At 37.8% G+C, this 18,592-nt stretch overlaps 1 protein-coding gene across 4 annotated transcripts; it reads left to right on the forward strand.

Annotated features, from left to right (window-relative positions):
* The first annotated feature begins 227 nt into the window (after nucleotides 1-227).
* On the forward strand, nucleotides 228-16,657 carry ZBTB24 (zinc finger and BTB domain containing 24). Of its 4 annotated transcripts, XM_069077077.1 has the most exons (9): nucleotides 228-489; nucleotides 2,637-3,622; nucleotides 5,050-5,217; nucleotides 5,617-5,700; nucleotides 6,438-6,521; nucleotides 7,425-7,533; nucleotides 12,906-12,955; nucleotides 13,582-13,663; nucleotides 14,260-16,657. In XM_069077077.1, the coding sequence occupies exons 2-9, from the start codon at nucleotides 2,665-2,667 to the stop codon at nucleotides 14,843-14,845; spliced, it is 2,121 nt and encodes a 706-aa protein (XP_068933178.1). In that variant the 5' UTR covers nucleotides 228-489; nucleotides 2,637-2,664; the 3' UTR covers nucleotides 14,846-16,657. The 4 variants fall into 4 exon arrangements, with proteins under 4 accessions (XP_068933178.1, XP_068933175.1, XP_068933177.1 ...); XM_069077074.1 differs by lacking the exons at nucleotides 7,425-7,533; nucleotides 12,906-12,955 and having other exon boundaries at nucleotides 231-489; XM_069077075.1 differs by lacking the exons at nucleotides 228-489; nucleotides 7,425-7,533; nucleotides 12,906-12,955 and adding an exon at nucleotides 589-1,311.
* The last annotated feature ends 1,935 nt before the right edge of the window (nucleotides 16,658-18,592 follow it).

Consider the following 18,592-nt stretch of genomic DNA (forward strand, 5'->3'; position numbering starts at 1 on the left):
CCGCAAGCCAATTAGCTCAGTGTCGCCAGCTTCAGTAAGTACCTTCACCACACACGCTCGGCGCACGCGCCCCGGAAGCCCAGAGCGCGCTCTCGACACCGGCACCACCCCTCTCAGAGCCCGAACCAGACCCAAGAGACTCCGGCCTTTTTCAGTGGTGGGCCACGTGCTCGCGCTGGGGCCGTCATGACGCAGGCACGCTCGAGGGAGAGGGGCGGTGCTACTTCCGGGGTTGGGAAGCCGGGACGCTGTTTCTCTGGCCGGCTGAGCAGGCGGCTGTTGGGGAGGCGGAGAGCTTGTGGCTCGGGGTGCCCCGGGGTCGGGGTCTGCCCTGGCTGCCCTTTGGCCGGGGTCCCCGCTGCGGGGCGGGGAGGGGCGGGCCCCGGCTGGACTAGCCTTCCCCTTCTCATTCTTGGGGAGGCCACGGCCCCCAAGCCAGCCACGGGCCTCGTCCGGGTGATCCGCGGGAGCCCTGCTGCCCCAGCCAAGGTAACCTGCTCACCCCAGCCGCCTCCGCCTCCTCCTCCTCCGACCCCTGCGGGCCCCTGAGTCCCTGCCGCCCCTCCTGGCGACCGACAACTGCACCCGGGGCTTGGAAGCTGTCAGTGAGCGGGGCCCAGCGCGGGTGACGTCAGCCTGACCCCTCTCTCCCCTCCCCCCCACCATTTTTCTGAGTCTCGTAGTTAAGGGAAATCCTTAATTATTTGTATAAAGTATTAGGCGCTACCATCTAGTATTCGTATACATTCTTGGGGTCATAAAGCCAGAATTGCAATGGACATAAGGCCATCTCGTTTTCCTAAAAGAAAACTGAGGCCGAGAGAGGTTAAGTGAGATCACACAGGCACTAAAATAGCATTTGAACCCAAGACCTCTGACTACTGGGTCAGGCTCTTTACGGTGTACCACCCACCTCATCCCCATCAGTCATTTTCGACTGTAAAATTACCGAGTTACACTGTTTTCCTTACCTGAGGTCCTTGAACTTTAAATTTTAATAACTGTATTCTGCTTTGATTGGCTTTCTTTGTAATCCGATGTATTTTATTTTATGCAACAAATGTTCTGAGAGATTGAGGTAACATTCTAAGAAGGGAATCCTATGGCATATCAGACAACCAAAGGAGTCCGTGATAGCAGAAAAAGGTTACGAACCCCATCGCCAACTCTTTATATCATATTATACTCCACAGTTCAGCTGTGTAAAAAGAAGGAACTGAATTCAAATTCATCCTCCGAAGGTTTTGTAACCTTGAGCAAATTGCTTAATGTTCCAGGCAACTCTTAAAAGATCCTTAAGTTGCACAGCAGGTATGTATCTGCTTTGGTAGAAGGAATGCCCCTTCAAGAGGTCCCTGTAGTGAAGAGATCATAGGTCGAGTTAAACCAAAAATCCTGATTTTTTTTTTACACATTTGTTTCTAAAGTGAAATTGTGTACCTTTTGAGCTCCTTATCCATGCTGTACTAGACTGTTATCCTACAAACAGGATGATTGTCATGCTTATAATAGGGAACTGAAAAACCAGAGCTATACAAACTCTTGTTCCAATGACTGATAGAACTAGAAGAGGTCTTGAAGGTATTTTATTCACCCCTGTAATTTTACTAGGGAAACTAAAGCACAAGGATTAAATGATTTACCCAAAGTCACCCAGCTAAATTAGGACTAGAATTGTACACTACACTCTGACTTTTGGTATTCTTTACAGATAGGCATTTTAAAATGAAATGTTAATACTTTTTAAAATGTTTACTCTTGCATCTTGCATAAAATTGTTAGTTTGCAAAGCACTTTGCTCACAACAACCCTGTGAGGTAGGTAATTTACATAGGAAGATACTAAGATTAAGAGGCTGTGATTTGTCAATAACTGTGTTGCTAGATAAGAATAAGCAACACATTTTAACTGTAGTCTCCTGTTTTCAAATCCAGTTTCTTTAACTCTCATAAGTTAAAAAAGAGTATTGAGTTTAGAGCCTGGATCACTTGGGATCACTTCTCACTTTTACTACATGAATAATCCTGAGCTAATCACTTCTTTGTGCCTCAGGCAATTTCCTAGGATTTACAGTGTAATTGATTATGCCATTTTAGGGGTCAGGGAGCCTCTTTAGAAACACCAAGTTCATTTCCCTTCCACAGGAATCTATATTGTTAGGGTAGTAATAGAAGGCTGGTGATGTGTTGTCTGTCACCAGAATGTCAAGGTTTGTTTGAGAAAAAATTGTATTGGTTATTCATGAGCACCTTTGAGTTTTTGCATTCTTTCTGTGGGGTAAAATAAAGTCCTGTTTTATTTTTGCTTTGTTACATTGAACTGTTGTACAGAAACAGGAGTTACATTAAGCTATATTCTGAGGTTCCCAGAAGAAGCATCATATTGGGGCCAACTGAACCAGAGAGATTTTTTTGAGAGGTCCCAAGCACTAAACTTGGACTATGTAAACCCAATGGTAATCTGCATTAATGGAGGAAATTTTCACCCTAGGAATCAGAACGACAAAATCACAGATTTGCTTATTTACCTAGTCTTGTTTCCGCTGTACAGAGAAAATTTGACCATTTCATTTTCACCTTCTGGTAAATTTACCAAAGCCTGTGTTTTATTTTTAAAGCATCTTTTTCCTTTCACAGGCTTAGACCCTTTTGGCTTGGAACAAAAATGGCAGAAGAAACTCCATTGTCTTCTGAGAAGCTCATTGTACATTCAGAGGCGCACAGTAGTACAATTCTGGCTAATTTTGAGGAACAAAGGAAAAGAGATTTTCTCTGTGATATCACCCTCATAGTGGAAAACGTACATTTCCGGGCCCACAAAGCTTTACTTGCTGCCAGTAGTGAGTATTTCTCAATGATGTTTGCAGAAGAAGGGGAGATAGGCCAGTCAATATATATGCTGGAAGGTATGTTAGCTGACACATTTGGTATACTGCTAGAATTCATCTATACAGGTTATCTTCAGGCCAGTGAAAAAAGTACAGAACAAATATTGGCTACTGCTCAGTTTTTAAAAGTGTATGACTTAGTAAATGCTTATACTGACTATCAAAGCAATCATAACTCATCAAATCCAACCTCTTTGGCAACTGGTGGAGCTCCAGTAGTTGTTATTTCTAATAAGAAAAATGATGACCCTCCAAAGCGAAAACGAGGGAGACCAAGAAAAGTAAAAAATTTGCAAGCAGTAAAACCAGAAATGGCTTCACTTGAAGACATCCAACTCAGAGAGAATAATTCTGTTCAAAATAAACAGAACTCTATGGCAAAAACAGTAGAAGGAAGCAATAGTATAACAAATGAACAGATCCCAGTAAGAGAAGTAGAAGAATCTGAGCATGCCTGTGTGTCAGGCTCTGTGGAAATGCCAACAGAAGAAGATGAGAACTGTGATCCTAAGTCCCAGGATGTACAAGGCAGTCAGAGTCGTTACAGCAAGCGCAGAATTCAGAGATCTGTTAAACTTAAAGATTATAAACTTGTTGGGGATGAAGATGATCAGTATTCAGCCAAGAGAGTATCTGGAAGAAGAAAACGCCCTGGTTCTGAGGCTCGCTGTAAAGAGTGTGGCAAGGTGTTTAAGTATAATCACTTTTTAGCAATTCATCAGAGAAGTCATACAGGTATAATGCTTTCTTGGTATGTTGAAATTTTTTGTTTGTTTAATTCCTTATACCCTACATTTGACTGATTAGTTGAGAAGGTTAGAAACTTTGTTTTTGTCAAAGTTTACCCCATTTGTGTTGAAGGCTACTTCTGGGACCATATATCAGTCATCCGGTCTGACACCTTTAGCATCTCTGATACTTTCCTTTGCATAGGCATGTGTATACATGCTTAGGTCTCTGTATCCTAAAAGATTCATCCTTTGATCTTCAGTAGGATATAAATTTCTGGAGGGCATAATACCTTATTGTGCTAGGCAAATAATACATATTTTGTTGAATTTTGTTGTTTGACCCTGCTAATCATTCAAGCTACCACCAACTATCTCTTCCCCTTCACTGCTAAGCTCTAGAACAAAGTTTTCATTTAATGCTTCTACCACATTACCACCCACCCATTCCTCAGTCCTTCCTATTCTGTGTTCTGACAAAGATAACCAGTGAGCTCCAATAAACACTTCTTAGTCCCCATCCTCCTCGACCTTTCCACACAATTTTAATCCTATTAATCACCCTGGCCCTGACAGTTTTTTTTTTTCATATTCTGTCATGGGGGTAGTTCCTTCTTAGTCTCCATTACTGGTCCCTTGTCTTCTTTCTCTTTACAAGTGTGGGCTTCTCTCAAGGCTGTATGCTAAACCCTCATCTATGTATGTATTCTTTCCCTCAACAGTTTTATTAATTTCCATATCTTCAGTTATCATTTAGGATCAAAGTAGGATAGGACCTTTGAGATCCAGGGACTTATAACTACATCTCTTAATGAATCCTCTTCCCTTTTGACAACATAATTGGTCCTTGCATTGATCAGAGTTTTGAAGTCTTTCAAAATTATTTTCTTTTACATTATTGTCATCATCAGGAAAAGTGGTTTCTTGTTCTACTCTCCATTTGTTCCTCTTGCACACTCATATGTGCAAGTCTACTGTATTACTAGCTGTTTACTCGTCTTTTTCCTCTCGCTATGCTTCATTTCATAACATAACAATTGAACAATCTCTCCTCTACAGTGCTGCCTCCTCATCCCCATTGCCTGAAACCAAATGCTTCCACACCTTCTTTGACAATTCTTATTCCTGTCCTTCAAGACCCTCATACCTTCCCAGAGCCTTCAGCTACAAGTGGTCTGTCCTTCCTTCTGTTTCTCACAACCCTGCTTGATATCTCCTGGCCCCTTCAATCTTACAGTTAGTGTACTTGTGTTTTATCAGCTTGCTAGACTAAACTCCTTGAGGCTTGGTCTGGGTTGTTTTTTTTCCTTTTGTTTTATTTTTTCCCCATTTTTATATTCCCAGTGCTTAGTAGGGTGTCTTGTGCCTGGTGGATACTTAAATACATGTTTGGATTTAATTTTTTACATTCTCCTATTTTTGGACTTGCTCTAGGGGAACGACCTTTCAAATGTAATGAGTGTGGAAAAGGTTTTGCCCAGAAGCACTCACTGCAAGTTCACACAAGGATGCACACAGGGGAACGGCCATATACCTGTACTGTTTGCAGTAAGGCTTTGACTACAAAGCATTCTCTACTGGAGCATATGAGCCTACACACAGGTAACTAATCATATTCAGAGTAAATCAAACTAATGCCAAAAAGCCATCCATTTCTTTAGTTAGGATTAAAACTACCAGATTCTCCAACCCCAAGCTTTACCATAATGTCTTTCTGTCTTTTGAAGATGTAATAATGTCTTTCAGACTATTCCACCCCACCCTCCACCCCCACCTCCCAGAAAGAATTTTCCATTTTAAGCTTCTATAAATTCTGGCTGACATTGAGCATGATGTTGTAATTGAGAATCACTTTCCCTGTTAAATGAAATGGGCTTTCCCCAGTGGTGAGATTATATATTTTCCTTTTCCTTCCTGAATTTTATAGCTTAGACAAAGTTAATTTTCCTTTTTTTACCTCCCTCCCTCTTCCTCCACCTTTCTCCTCCCACCCCTACCCAGGACAGAAGTCTTTTACCTGTGATCAATGTGGAAAGTATTTCAGCCAGAAAAGACAACTAAAGAGTCATTACCGAGTCCATACAGGTACAAGGATTTTGGGGAAAATCTGGATTGGTGAAATGAGGGAAAATAACACAGCTCTGGTATCCAAAACAGAACTAAGTAAATAATAAAATAGAGTTGGTATTTGTTTTCAAAGAAATCCAAGTTAGCTCCCACAATATTAGGATTCTGTACTATACTATGCTATGTTATTCCTCTTCTACATTTTTAGCCCCTTCCAGCTTTAAGGGGTACCATAAACTTATTCACTTCTTAGGCCTTAGTTAACTTGGTATAGCTTGTCTCTTTGTTCACCAAAATATATTATCTGGATCATAGGGCAGAGGCAGACAAATAGTAACTTCCAAAGGAGTCCCCTGTAGCGCTTAGCCCCTGTTGTTTCTGTCCTTGATTTATTTGTTTCTTGTTTCCCACCTGCATTCATCTGCCAACAGCAGAGAAAGCAGTGGGTTGGTTGAAAGTGGTGAGATCATTGACCTTGGCCCCTCCCAGGTTTCAGAGAGGAAAGGTGGAAGAAGTTCATTTAAGGCAGAGTAAAGGGCAACTCAACTTGGACCATTAGTGCACTCAGCATAATTTCACTGAAATAAAGTGTGAAGATAAATAGAAATTATTGTAGAAATAATCAATGAAAACCATTGTTTTGTTAAAGTATTATATTAAAGTGGTTATTTTGCAGGGAAGTGCTTTAACACAGATCACTGAAGAAATACAGGGAAACATACATACACTGACACTTTTTTTATTATTGCGACAAGGCCATTCGTTACCGGAATGTAACCACTGTCATCGCAAATTCATGGATGTATCTCAGTTAAAGAAACATCTGAGAACACACACAGGTAATGTGAACGTATGACATGTTTTGTTGCAATAGATAATCAGTCTTGTTTAGTGGATAGGGTGCTGGACTTGGAATCAAGAAGACTTAGGTTCACATCTTTCCTCTGATGTAGGCTGACCAGGGGTAAACCACTTAATCTTGTTAAGTGCCAGTTTCCCCATCCCTAAAATAGTTATAATACCTATACTACCTAGCTTACAGGTTTCAAATATCCAGCCTTGACAAACTGCAGAAATTCTGGCAACATCCATCTGTAGAAAAGGGTAGGACTTTTTGTTTGTTTGTATTAACGTAAAGTTTTCTGTAAAATTAGTAGTCCCCTAAGAATATATTTACTTTAATCATCATTTTTATTGAATAGTTTATTGTAATATACATATTGGGTTTAGACTACTTCCTTTATGGATTTGTGATTTCATCTGTTTGGGCACTCTTCTACTGACAGAAGTGACTCTTAGAAGATGCTCTTTGTTATTTCCTGTAGTCAAAAAAATTCAACACCTCACGCCAGCCTTTCGCTAGATGAGTATCTTTAAATCTAGTTAAGCGGGTTCTTAGGCAGCAGATAGGCGTGTTCAAAGTCCTTGTTCAAAGGCTCACGTTCAGCGTCTTTTCAGTCCCATAATACCTGCCAGAACTCGTTCTCTGTTCTACAGTCTTTCTGAGGTCTATGGTCAAGTCGCCTCCACACCTGGATGAGGTGCTAAAAATAAGACTTTAATGGAGGCCCGAAGGCCACAAGATAGTACAAATCATAGCCAAGCCATTACCCCACTTAGAGCACTTTCCACATTGGATGTGGTTACCAAGATATTTGGGAGAGAAGAGGGAAAATATAGCTGACTGTCAAAGTTAGCTTAGGCAGTAAGAATCGCTCAAATAATTTTTCCCCCTAGAAACAACACTTCTTGTTACTTAATAGTTGAGCTCTACCACCTCCAGGAAAGTCAGCTTTGGGCAGCGAAAGGTGATAGGAGTGATAAAGGAAACTCAAAACCTTTTATGTTAAGGTAAGCCAAGTAAAAGTGTTGGGCTTCATAACTTTTGGGGCAGGGTAACTTTATGATGTGTTGATACCAGATTTCTAATAGAAAATGTTCTCAATTTGGGATATTGTTCATTTCTATTATAGTGAGTTTTTGTAGACATTTTAAATCTGAAATGTTTTTACTGTTGGTGCTGACTGACCTTTAAAATAAGAAAAACACAACAAACATATTTTGGATCTTAATTTGATCCAAGTCCTGTTGAACCTTTGAAAATGCTTCATGTCTCCATCCTTTCTCTATTCCTACTGCTACAACTCTAGTACGTATATACCTCATCTCGAACTTACACCACAGTAGCCTCCTGACTTGAATTCTGCTTGTAGCCTCTTACTCTCTGGTCTGTACCATATACTGACATCATATTGATCTTCCTAAGACACTGGGGTTTTTTGTTTGTTTTGGTTGAGGGTGGGGGGGATATGGTATGGTATGGGGTGGAAGGGAACTGGTTTTTGCTAGGTCTTAATTCTGGCTTAAACACTTGTATGCCTGTGCAAGTCAGCTCTCTTGATCCCCTTCAGTTTCATTATCTTTAAAATGATGAGTTTGGACCAGATGATCTCAAAGTTCCCTTCTAATTCTAACATTTTATAAACTGTGCCACCTTAGACACAACCAATCCATCCTCCCTGAGCCTCCTTTTATTGATCTATAAAAAGGGGAGGAAGATGTAATCCTAGAGTTGTGAATTAAGTGAAAATTTAGTGCTATATAAGTGTCATTTGATAGGATAAAGTCCAGATTTAGCATAGAATTTTCACAATCTGAGTTGGAAGTGACCTCAAGAGTTGTCTACTATAACTAAGACCTGAACAAGAATGCCCTATACAACCTACTTAGTGAGTGATTGTTTATATAAAACCTAAACCTGCCTCTGCAGCTTTGACCCATGGCTGTTAGTTGTCCCTTCTAAGGCCACGCAGAACAAGTATATCCTTCCACATGACAGACCTTCAAATATGAAATGGGATCACAGATCTAGACCTGGCAGAGATCTTAAACATCATCTCATCCTACCCCTGATTTTACAGATGAGAAAATTGGCCCAAAGAAGTTTAGTGATTTTCCCATGTTTGTACATTAAGTAAGCAAAACCAGTATAAACAGTACCATGTTAATCTTTTCCAAAGCTGGCACCCTTTTCATTGTACCATAGCTATTATTTATCCCCTGAGTTTTCTCTTCTCCATGCTAAACATTCCCAGTTCCTTCAATTGATTATTGTTTGGAATACCATGTTCTTGTTAAACCATTTCTGGTTTCTAATGGTTACCATTTCTCTTTTCAAGTGCTTATATATTATTTGTATCTTTGTCATCAGACTTAAGCCTCTCCATTCACCTTTATTCCACTATATTCATTATCTGAAAATTAACTCATCTCTCTGCCTAAAATCTTCTATTTTCCAAACTTCCTTATTTCTGTTGTAGGCACCACTATCACTCCAATGTATCAGGTTTATAATCTTGGCATTATCTTGGACACCTCGCTCTCCCTCCCCGCACATATCCAATCAATTGCTAAATGTTGCCATTTCTACCTTCAAAATATCTCTCAAGTACAACTCTTTCTCTTCACACATCTACTACTTTATTTCAGACCCGCATCTGTTCTCACCTAGATTATTGCAGCTGTCTCCTCGCACTTCAAGCCTCTCCCTACTCTGGTTTGTTCTCTATACTGCTATCAAAATAATTTTTCTTAAGAATAGATCTGATCATGTGATTTCTCCTATTCACCAAGTTCCAATGGCTTCCTTTTGTCTCAGATAAAAGATAAATTCCTATTTTACCTTTTAAAGCTTTATAAAACCTGGCCCTAACCTATCTTTCCAATCCCTTTAGCCATTCATCATCCTCTTACACTGCAATTCAGCCCAACTGGCTTTCTCTTTTCTCACAATACTCCATCTCCCATCTCCATGCATTTGATGTTTAAAATGCACCCTCACCTTACCTCCACCTCATAGAGCCTTTTTCTTCCTTTTAGACAGAGCTCAGGTAGCATCTTCTGCATGAAGCCTTTCCTGGTTTCTACCTCCTACCCCCAACTACCACCCTCCCTCCCAAACTGCCTTTTATTTAATTATTTAGTTTGTATTTTTATTTATTAACTTTATATTTATATGCTTATTTTGAGTAAGGATTGTGTTTCATGCTTGATACTACTATCCCCAGTGCTTAGTACAATGACTGACATATAATAGGCTCTTAATAAACACAATTTATTAAGAGTTGATTGATTGTCACCCCCCCCATGTTTCCTCCTGTTCTCTTTCACTGTCCTCCAGACCTCATGCTTATTCCCAGTGTCAAGTTTTTCTTCATATTAAAATCATTTTCAGCTCACTTTGATCTTTCTTCCCAGAATTCCTGTAGTACGTATTGTCTATACCACACATTTTTATTTTGTCATACACTCTCTTGTGTTACTACTTAACTGTTCCGTGTGTGTGTATCTTCTTGTTCCAGCAGAAATATAAACTGAAGACAACAAAGGATCCGGGTTCATTTACAACCCCTCAGCACCTAGTACACATACACAAAGTAGTTGTCCAGAAATTGCTTGTTAAGTTAATTCACACATCAGTGAATTCAGGGTAATGTCATTATTTAGCCCACTACATTCTATATGTTATGGTGTAGGGAAATAGTTCATGATTTTACATTAGAGTAGAATTTGGTTTTCATATTTCTCTAAGAAGGCACCATTTAAAGGATATTCTTCACTACATGACTCAAGTGAGTGCAGTTAGCTGTCAGCTGCTGAAGAGAAAAAAAATCAACTAGTTTTATTATATTATGAACATTTTTCCTCTTCTAGTTCCATTGTGTAATAGATTTTCTTCTCACATATTTGTATCCAAATTGACTTGACTAGATAAAACACATGTAGGAAAGAAGGATATATCCAAAAACTGAATAGAATTTTAAAATACTTAAACCCATGACCTGCAAACCATATGAATAGACTAGGGGGAGGGGATGATTGCTTTCTTTGTTTAAGAAACTGAAAAAGAATTTAGTCTCAAGATCTGCCTGAGGGCCTAGGGGGAATGAGACTAGAAATCATTGGTAGCCCCATCTGACATTCAGTTCTGGCCTTGAACTGGACAGTGAAAGGGGCAGGACCCTAGCATGAACTAAGGAAGTAATGAATGGATAATGCAGATTTAGTTAGGAAGAACCTCCTCTGCCCAGACTATATCGGAAAATGTTTAGCCGGAACCTTCACAGAAATGTTTTTTTTTTTAATGTAATATTTATTTCTAGACTTTATTGGTTTTTAAAAATTTTGAGTTTCATGTTCTTTCCCTCCCTCTTGCCCTTCCCCACTCATTGAGAAGACAAGCAGTATGATATCAATTATACATGTGAAACCGTGGAAAACCACAGAAATACAGCAGCTGTCCCTGCTCTTCAACTTGACTGAAATTATGGTTAATGTATGTTGTGTTAACTATTTTATCCCAGATATTTTATTTGCAACTACTTAAATTTTGTAATTCTATGGATAATTAAGAAAACTTCAAAATTGTTTCCTTAAGATGAAAATTCCTAAAGGGAAGGAAAAGTCATTTAGTGCAGTGTATGAACTGGTACTGATAAAGCCTGTCAGAGTATAAGTTCTGTGAGAGTGGATACTGTGTGTGCTATTTATTATTCCCTTTCCCCCACCCCCAAGTTTCTAGTGCAGTGCTTTGCACACTGTAGGTACTTGATCGATAATTGTGATTTTCCCCACCCTGGTGATGCCATTCTTGTCTATAAAAATTTAGGTTTTGATTTTGGACAACAATAACAGTCAATAACTTACTTGATCCCTTATGCCACCAGCAAGATTAAGTAATATTCTAAATGACATTGATAGTTGTTTTCCCTCCAATTTTGTTGCTGTCAGTCGTTTGTTTTTTTAAATAGATTGGGGAGGGGGGAAGAATTTGGACCTAAATTTTTAAAAAATCCATCTTAGTAAAATAGCTTGGTGAAGCCAGTCCATTTTTCTTTCTTTTAAAATAAATTTGCTTGCTATATTTTGTCTTATATATCCTAATTTTCCCTTGTTTCTGTCCTCCTTCCCCCAGTCATCTCTTATAGCACAGTTTTTTTTTAAAAAAAGAAAGAGGAGAAAGAATATTATGCAAAACTGATCAATACATTGAGAAATTATGATATTACATACAGTGTTCCACACCTGTGTGCTCCACTTCATTTCTACTCTTCAGAGGAGGGGAGATATCTTACTATATCTCTTCTTTGAAGCCAAACTTTATCTTTGAAATTCTACAGCATTAATTTTTATTGTTTTATGGTAGTGGTTCTTTCATTTACATTGCCATAGTTGTCATGTATATTGCTTTCTTGGTTCTGCTTACTTCACTTTGCATGAATTAGCAAAAGTCTTTTTTGCTCTGTAGTCATCAGATTCATAATTTTTTGCGGCATGGTAATATTCTGTTACATTCATGTATCAAAAATGTGTTTAGCTATTTCCCAGTTGATGGGCATCTACTTTGTTTCCAGTTCTTTGCTAGCACAAAAACATGCTACTATGAAAATTTTTGTGTATATATGGAACGTTTTTAATAATAGGGTTTTTTTCTAAGTAATTTATATTTTCAGGTTTATTGGTCATTGGATTATTGAGTCCCATTATTTCTGATTCTCCTTTATCTAGTCTGTTCCAGATTATCAAAGATGACAAAAGATGGGAATAGCCCACACATTGGTGAGGATGTGGAAAGACAAAAACACTAATATAGTGTTGGTTGAACTGCAAACTATCCTGGCCATTCTGGAAAGCAGTTTGGAATTATAAAAGCACTTTGGAATTATGCGAATTAAGTGACTAAAATGTCCATACTCTGACTCAGAATTACTTCTAGGCCTAAAAGAGGTCAGTGAATCAAAGAAAGTCCTCATAATCACAAGATTATTTACAGTAGCACTCTTTATAGTAGCAAAGAATTGAAAACAGAATAGATGTGCGAGTTTGGTAAAAGCTAAACAAGTTGTGATATGTGAATGTTATAGAATATTACTATATGGTCAAAATATAGAGAAACATGGGAAGACATGAATGGATACAAAATAAAAAGTAAGCAGAACCAGGAAAGCATTAAGAACAATGATGACAGTAATAAAACACAGCAACAAAACAACGAAACAACGTGATGAAACTTTAATGACCAAGTTTGGTCCCTAAGAAGGTACTTTCTCTCCGTACCCCTACCTTTTTGGTGTGGGTGGAGGATTGAATAAAGGCTACAGATAATGTCAGACTCTTTCAATGTGATAGCTTTGCTAAGCTGCTTTTTTTCCTTTGTTGTAAAGGAAGACTCTCTGGGAGTGGGGAGGAGAAGGATATACATTGGGAAATACAGGTGATATAAAAACAACATATCAATGAAAACTTATTTTAAAAAATAAAACATGGGGAGAAAATACATTGCCAATATTAATAAAGTTCATATGAAATAGGATTAACTTTTTGTCTTCCAAAACATAAATAATAAATGACCCTTATGATAATAAAAGTAAGTAAATATTTCCAGAATTTGTTCAAGCATTAGACATGAGATTGTGGATTTGAGGTTATACCAGCTTAGATTTTACTGCCTTCAAATCTTCAGTGCTTTGGCCATTAACAAAAGCACCCTGACAAGGAGGAAAAAAGTATTTTTCCTACTTGTAATTAAGTGTGGAGAGATCTGAAGATAGAGAAATCAGACATGCTATACAGTTAAAACTTAACTATAGCAAGACTTTTGGGACACTGTATATTGTCATGAGTTGTCATGTACATATTAGTCTCTTCAACTAATGGTTTCATGGGCAGGAATAATATCTGTGTGTTCTAATCCTCTTGTATCCTCCACAGAACCTGCAATATTTAATGAATATTTTTAATGAATGCTTGTTGAAGCTTGTTTGCCTTTTACTCTATTCTTGATAATAGAGTTACTTGGGCTATAAGTGCATTTCACAATATTTCTCTTTTTTCTTAAAGGTGAAAAGCCATTTACTTGTGAAATCTGTGGGAAGTCTTTTACAGCAAAAAGTTCCCTTCAGACACACATCAGAATACATCGGTATGGTTTTTCTGATATTTATCATATATAGAAGTCTTCTCCTGAAAATATTACTCCAGTAGGATTTTTCATCAAGCATTTTAATATCATATTCTTTCAACAGTTAAGTCCGAAATTTTGTTTACAGAAATATTGCCAATTTGTTCGAAACTTAAATCTACGATAAAAAAATTAAGGGTGCATAGAATATTTTTATTCATTCAAGTTAGTCTTAACCTGGATCACTGTCATTTTTTGAATATACACATCTGGGGATTGCTCAGATGTTTTTTTATTATAGTAACATTAATAATGTTCATGTGGTTATATAAACACATGGATTTTTTCTATGAATTAAGGAGAGATGATGCATTTCCTAGAGTCTTGACATTTTAGCAGCAAGTAGATAATCTCGCCCAATGTACTTATTTTTTAGACATGAGCCTGAGACAAATTAAGAGAGTTGTCCAAGTGGCAGAGCCAAGATTAGAACTTATGCCTTCTGCCTCCTAGTCAAGTACTGTTGGGGCTACAGCATGTTGCCACCCAAAAATTCAAACTCAGTTATGAGAAAACTTTATTAAAATGTAAATTTTGTGTTGTTGTTTTTTTACCAGAGGAGAAAAGCCATATTCTTGTGGAATATGTGGGAAGTCCTTCTCTGATTCCAGTGCTAAGAGGAGACACTGTATATTACATACAGGCAAAAAGCCTTTTTCCTGCCCCGAATGTAATTTGCAGTTTGCTCGTTTAGACAACTTGAAGGCTCACTTAAAAATCCATAGCAAAGAAAAACCCTTTCCAGAAGCTCCTAATGCTCCCAGCAGCAGCAACCCAGAAGAAGTTAGGAATATTCTCCATCTTCAGCAGTATCAACTTTCCACCTCTGGAGAGCAAGAAATTCAGCTCCTAGTAACAGACTCAGTCCATAACATCAATTTCATGCCTACTCACAGTCAAGGAATCAGCATTGTCACAGCAGAAGGCACCCAGAACATGGCAGCTGACCAAGCTGCTGACCTTACGGTGCTCACTCAGCAGCCAGAACACCTGCAGGGTTTGATTCTTTCAGCTCAGCATGACCAAACAGAGCACATCCAGAGTCTCAATATGATGGACAGCCAGATAGAAACCTCACCGACTGAGCAGGTGCATATAATTACCCTGTCCAAGGAAACCTTGGAGCATCTTCATGCTCACTGAGAACCAGCTGAGGAATTTAGAAGTGGCCCCTTCATACTCAGCTCAGTACATGAAGCAGATCCAGGGATTAAGCTGACAGGCCAGGAGACAATGTGTGGCCCAGCCCACACAGCTTAATGAACAGTTCAACAAAAGTGTAATTCTATGAGAGTTATGTTATCTGATGTTTGTCCATAAAGCTGACCATGCTGTGATTAATGACATTTGAAGTCAGGCTTTCTGATATTGATTTGTTGATTCTAATAGAGTGGTTTTCATCCTTTCAGATACTAGTAAACTAATATTTATAATGCTTTACATTCAAAGCTATAAAGTGGCTTGAACTTATCTGATTTGAACTTATCATGTGACTTGAACTGACCTGTTTGGTAATATTGGTGAAAAACTTTCACTTTTATTCCATCTCTTAGGTCTTGGATTTTCACTCAGGTGCTCTATTATAATGAAGTTAATTGTGACTTTTATGTAGGAGTTGAAATTTATACCCTTGTGCTGATCTTCAGGATGACAATTCTGCTGTGTATTTTGGGTCTTTGGTAAACTGCAAAAATCATTTATGTGTTAGTTTAACTTTGACCTATTTCGTGGTTTTGCTTCCTTGTTACTGATGAATACAGAATTGCCACTGAGAGCTAAAAAAAAATGCTACATATGCTAAGCCTTCATAATATGTTAAGGAGTACATTCTTTGACCCTCTGACACCAAAGAATTAGTAACAGTCTTGTACTTGAATTATTTCATGATTCTGTAAGTCTACTGACACTGCACTTGAGAAGTAAGAATATGTGATAAACCCTTTATTAAGAATCCAATCAGAAAACAGAAAGAACATATGTATAAGTATACAGAGGGAACATATTCTGAACTCTTCTTATGTGAGAAAAGCAAATGTACATTATAGGCAGGATGTATTTCTTAAAAATAATATTCAAAGAATACCATGGGTTGAGTATAGATTTCAGCCTAATGTTTTTCATCTTCATTACAATGATACTTGATATTCTTGAAGTCTTCCAAATCATTTTTTAAAAAGGTGATATTAAATCCAATGTATGTTACTACATTCTAATTGTCTGAATTGCAGTTTAGACTAAAGTAAAATTCACACAAAAATTAGACATGCTTTTTAAAAATGGCTTTTAATGATTCAAAGAGCAGATTTCTTTGGACCCCTACTAAGCCTTACAGAAATAGTAACCCGTTTGTACTTTTAATGATTTTTTGATTGAGTCATCATAGAAATATTAAATTGTGTTGAGTATACTTTTTAGTGCTGTGTATTTTGGCTGTACTTTTGTATCAGATTAATTAAGGGTTCTTGAGAAATTCCAAGGACATAATTTGGTTGTTTACAATTTATATAATTGTGAGACAAAATAGGAGAACCAGACACTAAAATATTGGGCATAGTTCATTTGAGGTAGCTTTTGCATTGATTGCTAGTTTTTAAGTATCCCTGATTTCTAGCCTTCATATATGTGTTTTGCAAGCTGAAGTAATCGTGTTCTTTAGGTTTTTTGAAGAATCACAGTTCCTTTTTACATATTTGATGTGCTGTATTTTTACTATATGGAATTAAATTTCCATAATAATCTATTTTATATATAATAAGAAGAATAATGTTATATGAATTCTAACTAGACCAAAGGTAGAAGCTCAAGTTTTATAGAGTTGTAGTTTTGTGTTCTTCCCTATATAGCTTAACCTTGTAAATAAATATGAAATACTTATTAACTCATGAACATTTTTAAACCTTTATTTTCTCCAGAAGTTCTATAAGTAGTAAAATCAGAATTTTGTTTATAACTTCATCTGGAATAGTTACTTCTTGGGGGAAAATGAGAAAGTGGGGTGGTAATTTATAAATCTAGTTTCACAAACTTTATGAAATGTAAGCAGCTTGAGAGCCTTCTTTGTCCTGTTAGTAGAAAAGCTACCACCCCTTATTTTTTTTTGCCTGGGAAAGAGAAGACTTGGGAGGAGACATACTAGCCGTCGTCATATCTTTAAAGCCAGAATCAATGTGTGGAAGTGTGGAAGTGGAACAATTCTAGCTGTTAAAAATTCTCTGAAAGTGGAATGAACTAAGGTAGTGAGTTCCTTACATAGGGGGGTCTTTTAATTTGAGGCCACATAACTCTTTGTCAGACAGTTGTTGAGCTTTCTGAATGGATTCATCCCAGATACCTTCTAACATTAAGATCTGATGATCATTTGTAATTATGACACCAGTTAATAAAGGGGAAGAAAGAACCTGTTCTAACTCTACCTTTCCCTCTATACACATTCTACCACTTTTAAATGAAAACCCTTAATGTAGGCATGCCCCCTCCCCCCAAAAAGTGAAGTAACCTATCCAGAAGAAGGAAGTTAACAACAAATGCAAAATTTCCAATTACAGGCATGATAAAATTTGATGAAATTTGAGATTTGATGAAATCTATACCTCAGGGTATAGATTGTACAGTGTTTCACAGAACCAATTTCAGCCCAAAATTCATTTTGAAATAAGTATTGAATTTGTGGTGAATTGTATGGTAGCAACTTTCTTAAGTATTCTTGAATGTAAGAGGTACAAAGGAGCCTTCTTGGGGAGGGTAAGGTCTTACTTTTTATACTTAAGGTTCCTGGTGGAGTCAGTGTGATGTTACCTTTTGAAAGGAAGTCTACTGGTTTTTATAATTTATAAAATTACACTAAAAGATTATGTTGAAGTAAAGGGCTAATCATTGCAAAGACAAGCTTCTTTAAAAATGACTTAGTTATAAAGGCTTTCGCCTATAAAAAGCCTAAAAGATCTTCCATTTCTGCTTCCACAGTTTTGTTTTTCCACATGAGTCTAGTACAAAATCATAGAATTTCAAAGCCAGAAAGATGTTAAGGAGTCATCTAGTCCAGGGGTGGGAAACCTGCGACCTTGAGGCCACATGTGGCCTTTTAGGTACTTGGATGCTGCCTTTTGTCTGAGTCCAAGTTTTACAGAACAAATCTTTTTATTAAAGGGATTTGTTCTCTGAAGTTTGGATTCAGTCAAGAGGCCATACTTGAGGATCTAGAGGGCCACATGTGGCCTTGAGGCCACAAGTTTCCCCACTCCTGATCTAGTCCAATCCCTTTATTTGACAAATACAGAAACCGAAGCCCAGACGGTTGAAGTGACTTACCTGAAATCACCTAACTAGTTCATAGCAGAGCTGAACCTGGAATCCAGGTCCTGAGTTCAAATCTGGCCTCAGACACAACACAAAACTAGCCATGTGACCTTGGGCAAGTCACAACCCCAATTGCCCTCCAAAAATAAAGTAAATTAGAAGTGTCTCAAGCCAAGTTATGTAAAACATTAAGCTATTTGGGGTTTTATAACTCATTTTCTTTCACTGCATTTTTTTGTGAAGTCAAAGGTTCTTTCCCTTTTTATAATGTGTAGCTAATAACAAAAGAAATTTCACTTTCTATAGGCATTATTTGCCTAGAATGTAAGAATTACAACATAGCCATATCTGGAAATAAGGGCTGGTAGTTGACCAAAACATAAATTTGGTAATATTTTTGTCCATGCTTTTGAACATGGCAGTAGGTTGGAAATGAGGGTAGCTAGGGACAGTATGCCCCCAATTCTGCTGAAATCAATCAAGTGTTTCTTAAGCCCCTAGTTAGCACCAGGTACTGAAGACACTGGGAAAAGAAGTACAAGGACCAAAGCAATCCCTGGCTCCAAGAAACTTAAATTCTAATGGAATCTGTTA

The sequence above is a fragment of the Petaurus breviceps genome, unplaced genomic scaffold, assembly GCF_028583685.1.
Source record: "Petaurus breviceps papuanus isolate PSGF00001 unplaced genomic scaffold, PetGlider_PUasm1.0 90977, whole genome shotgun sequence".
NCBI lineage: Eukaryota > Metazoa > Chordata > Mammalia > Diprotodontia > Petauridae > Petaurus > Petaurus breviceps.